The sequence below is a fragment of the Phalaenopsis equestris genome, unplaced genomic scaffold, assembly GCF_001263595.1.
Source record: "Phalaenopsis equestris unplaced genomic scaffold, ASM126359v1 Scaffold000544, whole genome shotgun sequence".
NCBI lineage: Eukaryota > Viridiplantae > Streptophyta > Magnoliopsida > Asparagales > Orchidaceae > Phalaenopsis > Phalaenopsis equestris.
In genome coordinates this window covers 11,332-17,923 of record NW_018164984.1, presented here as the reverse complement: position 1 = coordinate 17,923, position 6,592 = coordinate 11,332, and the positions used below count along the sequence as shown (strand labels likewise).

At 31.1% G+C, this 6,592-nt stretch overlaps 1 protein-coding gene across 2 annotated transcripts in view; it reads left to right on the top strand.

Annotated features, from left to right (window-relative positions):
• Positions 1-6,592, top strand: part of LOC110029052 (AP-4 complex subunit mu-like) — a 49,282-nt gene that overhangs the window by 37,461 nt on the left and 5,229 nt on the right. For both annotated transcript variants that reach the window (XM_020731163.1, XM_020731164.1), the window contains 5 exons: positions 792-921; positions 4,052-4,155; positions 4,280-4,384; positions 4,894-4,988; positions 5,802-5,889. In XM_020731163.1, coding sequence (XP_020586822.1) covers positions 792-921; positions 4,052-4,155; positions 4,280-4,384; positions 4,894-4,988; positions 5,802-5,889 — 522 coding nt within the window. The remainder of the gene's footprint in view (positions 1-791; positions 922-4,051; positions 4,156-4,279; positions 4,385-4,893; positions 4,989-5,801; positions 5,890-6,592) is intronic.

The following is a 6,592-nucleotide window of genomic DNA, read 5'->3' as shown; positions in this document are numbered from 1 at the left end:
TATATATATATATATATAAGCCTCTTTGATTAGAATTATTAAATCCTATGCATTAAAGTGTTTTATTTTTAATATCTTAAAATAGTTTTTTCCACAACTGATATAAAATTATACAAATTGAATATTGATCATTAGTGTAATCCTATATCTGTAGCTAGTCTAGCATAACTTTTTAAGAACACTTTTGACTCGTTCCAAAAAAAAAAAAAAAAACTCAAAAATCATCACAGGCTTCACTCTATTTTGAGCTTATATATTGCGGTGTTCAGCTCGTTTTTTTTAGTGTTTTAGGTTTGGAGGCTCTTATATATTGGGGCTTTTACATATATACTACATAATTCTTACATATTTATACCTAAAATTTCATATTTTTGTACATAACTTTTAAATTGTTCAGATCACATCGAAAAAACCACTGTCATTAACTTTTTAAAAGTTAAATACACCTTTTCATGCGTAGATATGAATGTAAATATCGACTTTAGGTGTTAGACATGTAAATACATAAAAATTTATGGTATATATGAAAATTTTCTCTTATAAATTTTGTTAGATTTTTGGTATCTGGGTTTCATCATCTTATATACATTTCAAGTGGATCATAATAATTTGAGCTCTCCACATAGATTCAATTATTTCTCTTACAAAATGGGTCTATTTCTTTATTTCAATGATGGATGATTAATTATGTTTTGGTTAAGTTTTTTAATTTCTCAAACATCAATTAATATATTTGTAACTATACCTTTTATTATCATCTTCATCAACATAATCGAAATCTCTTAATGCAGGGATATATACTTACTTCTGAGATTGATGGAACTATTCAAATGAAAAGCTACCTCAGTGGAAATCCTGATATACGATTGGCTCTTAATGAGGACCTAAGCATTGGCAGAAATGTTGGAAACTCTATGTATGGTATGATTATCAATTTGATTGAAACTTAGTTTGTATCATATTAATTATTAGTAATCGATATTATTAGATGATAAAGTGATACTTAATTTGCCAAAATTAAATATGTTGGATCTATAATACGCAGGAATGTGGATATAACTTCTAGAGTTGAAGTAGAGTATCTAGAATGCTGTAGTTTTGGAGTATTATGTGATAAAATAATATAGTTAAGACATAAAGGTAATATTATAAAAATATAATTAGACCTGTTATATTGTATGCATTTAAGTTTGGGTTATAAGAAAGTCATCAATATTATTAGAGGATAAAGTAATATTTAAATTTGCCTGATTGAAATATTTTGGATTTATAATATAAAAGAATGTGGATATGACCTCTAGAGCTAAGGTAGAGTTATCTAAAACATTGTAATTTTGAAGTATTATGTGATCAAAGAATATAGTTGAGGCTTAAAGGTAATATTATAATTATATAATTAGGCCAGTTATCATCACGATTCGGCCTAGGAGTAAGCTTGGATTATTATCGAGACGAGAACTGACTATCAGACGAAAGAAAATTATCCAACCGTTTCAACTCATAAATAAAATGATTCAAAACACAAAAAAAGGCATTCTATTTCATAAAATTTTAATGTACAATAAGTTATTCATACTTAAACTCTTGCCATTGTCAAAACAAAAAAACTAAAGTATAATACCTATCAGCCTGAGCTTCCTGACGTCTGTACACGCTCTCTAGGATCTAGCTTTCTTATAACAAGTATTTCTATTAAATTTGAGCAACCAAAGGTGTGTGCTAAGCTACTTAGTGAACAAAATGTTTTTAAAATAATAATTTTCATCTTTAAATATTTTGTTAATTGCAATTAGTAGAAAAGTGTGAGAAATAAAAATCAAACAATAAAGAAAATAGTTTAGGTTTATTTTTTTTTATTTCTGTTACAATATTCGTAAAAGGAAGTCACCGTCTGAATATATACTAAAAGTATAAGTTTAACATTTTTCAACCCACCAAAAAAGTAGGCAATCGTTTCCATTTTCATTTCAATTTTTATTTTAGTGCATGGGAACATCACATCCTTCAACTAATATCATCTCGGGATAACTCTATATGCATGCATATCATGCATATATCATATTTTATTATTTCTTTATTTAAAACAATATGAACTTTTGTATTTTAAAAGAACTATTGGAAGCAATAAAAATAGTTGCAATTGCTTTCAATAATAAAATCATATTTGCCCACTGGCACGATGTAATCAAATTCTCCTTTTCCTTAGTCCAATCTAATCTTTTGGTGCATCTATAATAATAATTTGTATTTAATTAGCTTATATATTTAGGGTTCTTATTTTGTAATTTAAGACAAATTAATGAAGAAAATAATAATTAAATATGAAATTTAAACTTCATACATGAAATTCCTCTCCTTCTGCCTTAGTTTTTATTGTGAAAAATTCCTAAAAATTTTTAATAAAATTTAACAATTTTTAATGTAACAGTTTTTTGAACTTGTAGCTGACCCCATTGGGATCAAGCTTTGTTGTTGTTGTTGCTTCGAAATGATGCCTAAAAACATCCAAGTTCTTTCACTCAGTCGATTCCATTGCTCATTCAAGCCCTTAAGTTCATGGACAAAACTCTTGGTTGACTGCTCCCTGAACTGCGGATGCAAAAAAGCTGCACAAGCCTGTCCTCATCTTTTGCTCGGCAAAGTTATAGAAAGTTGTGCTCTTCTTCTACCTCGTACAGGAAATGGATGCACTAGGAAGGCTTGCTTGAGCCTTCAGGTGTTTGATCGAGCGTCTCCTGCATGAAGTAACTCTTCTTGCGTGCCCTTTAACCGTTTGCCTCCTCCCTTCCTCCCTCGAATGCGGCTCACCTCTTAGATTTGAGCCGCTCGTCCCCTCCTTCCTCTTCCCTTTCTTCTTCTTCTTCTTCTTCTTCTTCTTCTTTATTCTTTAAGGGCAAAACTTTTTCCTCTGTCCTTCTCGCTTTCGCTCGCCGCTCAAACGGCACCTGTGAAGCAGGTGTCGTAAATAGGTGATAAATTTTTTTTAAGTTAATTAATATTTTAAAATTTTATTATGACAGTCATATTGTTCATTTTGTAAGTTTGGGTTATAAGAAAGTCAACGGTAGCCAAACTAAGTGTGATTGAAATGAAAATGTTAAGATTTATATGCATGAAAACTAGAAAGAATATATTAATGAATAATTATATTAGATGAATCGTGAGAGTGTCAGCTATTGCAAATGAAGTAATAGACTTGAGTGGTTGGAAATGGATAATGAATGATAGAAACTATACTCATCAGATGTGTAGATAAATTACTGCCGAATGATTTCTGAAGGAAGAGGGTAGAAGAAGGTAATATTTGTCAAAGGTTGTACAAAATCATATTTATAGAAAATGCTTAATGTTTCATATAGTACTCAAAATGAAGTAGGGGCATTTACATACATACAACCTGATTCCTATGTATTTACATATCTACCACGTAAAGATTACTTTTTACATCAACCCAAATCTTTTCCATCACATCAAAAATATCATTTTTTAAACTTTCAAAAAGTGAAATATACCTCTTTATGCATGGATAAGGTGTCATATTTGTTACAATTGAAGTTTAGGTGTTAGAAATATAAATACATAGGAATTAAGTGGCATGGATGTCAATCTTCCAATGAAATAATGGAGAAGCCAACCTCAAATAGTTGTTGATGGTGATGATGCTCTTATCCATTGCTCTAGATTGGTGGTTTTAAGTGTTGGGTTCTATTTTGTTTAAGAACATGATTAGCCATTCTTACTTTTAGTCCACTAAGTTTAGGAAGATTTACATGCATACTACTCAAATCCTATGTATTTACATATCTAACACGTAAACTTCAATTTTTACATATACACCACAACTATGCTTGAAAAGGTGAATTTCTTCTTTTTTTTAAGTTAAAATGGTCGTATTTTTGATGTGATATGAAATACTTGGGTGGTATAAATGTAAAAAGTAAAGTTTAGATGCTAGATATGTGAATACATAGGGATTGGGTGACATGTACATAAATGCTTCTTAAGTTTAAAGTGGAGCACTGCATTCACCTCCAATTTTTTTATTTTGCAGATTATAGAAGTTCTTCGGGAGGAGGGACGGTGATCCTCGATGATTGTAACTTCCATGAATCTGTACATCTTGATAATTTTGATTTGGATAGAACCTTAAGTTTGGTGAGTTTATCATAAAGAAAGTTATAGCTAAATACTAATATATTCATTACATCTTCACTTAGTATAATGCATTTTTAAATGAAAATATTAAGATTACTGTTGATAATACTATCTTTGATCACAGGTACCACCTGATGGAGAATTTTCTGTCATGAACTACAGAATGACTCAAGAATTCAAGCCTCCTTTCCGTATCAATGCATTGATTGAAGAAGCTGGGCCCCTCAAGGTGCATAAAATATTGACACTAGTTTTCTTTTGATCTGGTGAATCGGCGTTGGTCTAAATTGAGGGTGTAACTGAGTTAAGTTGACTCAGGCCCGGCTCGATAAATTGCTTCTGAGCTGTGCTCAATGAGCTAGCAAGCTAAAGCTCAAACCAGCCACAACTCGACTTGTTAGGTTGTGAGTCGGCTCATTTAAAAAATAAGTAATATAAAATATACTTAAAATATATTAAAATTCAAGACTTTATCTTAAAATCATTAAAACTATTTTAAGTATTATACTTTATATTTTATATCAAGTGATTTTTTATTATTTATTACCTTGATCCGGCTCGAATTTTTAAAATTAAGTTTGCACTCGAAGTAAATTAATTAATCAAGCTCAAGCCTTAAGTTGAAGTCAAGGGTGGTTCGAGCTGGACTTGACTCGTTTACACCCGTAAGTCTAAATAGCTGTCAACTCATTAATCTATTTTTTAATTAATATAAATATATTTTTTTCTTTGGTGAAGGCTGAAGTCATTATTAAAATCCGTGCCGATTTTTTATCAAGTATAAATGCAAATACAATTACAGTGCAAATGCCAGTGCCAAAATATACAACAAGGTGATATTTCTATTTGGTTCTTGTTTTTAATTAGGGGCATTAAAATATTAACCACCCAATTTGTATGTATTTACATATCTAAAGCCTAAATTTTACCTTTCACATTTTTGCCACCCAAATCTTTCATATCTAAAAAATAGCACCATTTTAACTTTTGAAAAGTGAAATACACTTTTCATGCATACGTAAGGTGAAGGTGGCATGTATGTAAAAATTAAAATTTAGGTGTTATATATGTAAATAAATAGGAATTAAGTGGTATGTACGTAAATCTTCCTAATTTTTATTGTGGATTTGGTTGCATTCTGAGAACACTGTAATTTTTGCTGTTCCAATTAAAGTTTATTTATTCTTTTATCAATGTCTTATTGTCCAACTATGTAGAAGACAATTTGGCATTAATTTAAGTTTTATCATGATTCATGGCTCAAGAAAGAGGATTTTTAATCATTAGCAACAGCATCTGCCTTACTCTCATCTGTTTTACAGTTGTGTTTAGGAAGATTTACATGCATACCACTCGATTCTTATGTATTTCTATTATTCAACACTAAACTTCGATTATTACTTAAATATCACCTTATCTATGCATGAAAAAGTGTAATTCACTTTTTAAAAGGTAAAATGCCGGTATTTTTGATGTGATATGTAAAGTTTGGGTGTTAGATGTATACGTATAAGAATTGGGTAGTATGTATGTCTTTTTATCCTACGTAGATATTAATTAATGTTAAAGCATTACGTATGTATGACCTGCCTTTTTTTATCGTTTATTGACGTCCTAAAATATATATATTGTTGAGTACTCTGCAGGGTTAGCTTCGACTTGGAATCTGGGGCGATTGGACAAACAACTGATTTTAAGGAAATGAATAGGAAGCTAGAATGGAGCCTAAATAAGGTAACGACCAAATAAACCAAATATTTAAGATTTGGAAGATTTACACACGTATCACTCAATTTCTATATATTCACATGTCTAGCACCTAAACTTCAATTTTTACATACATGCTATCTTTCCTTTGCATTGGCTTTGTTTGAGAGAGCTTTTACAATTTCTATGTATTTACATATCTAGCACCTAAACTTCAATTTATACATACATGCTATCTTTCCTTTGCATTGGCTTTGTTTGAGAGAGCTTCTACATTCATAAAAGCTCCATTAAAACCAGCTTCAAAATAGTAATCATTATAAAGTTTCGATATTTGCTGTTTGAATAAAAAAAAAATTATATGCTTTTTTTAAAAAATTCAATTATTATCGTTTGTGAATATAGTTTTGTAAGATAAAAGAAAAAAATATCCTAATTTTTTTTAGATTATAGAAATAGAATTGGCAACAACTGTCCACCTTGCCATAAGACTCAAATCCCAAAGCCACTTGCCACCGAGTTTTCCGTTTCCAAATTCTCACTTCCATCTTTTTTCTCCCCATTTCGACGATTGTGAGAAGGTTGTAGCAGAAAATCGATTGACTACCGAAAAAAATGAAGAAGCAGATTTAGGAAGTATTTGACCAGCGGCGGGGGGGGGGGGGGTCGGGGGGGGGGGGGGGGGGGGGGGGGGGGGGGGGGGGGGGGGGGGGGGGGGGGGGGGGGGGGG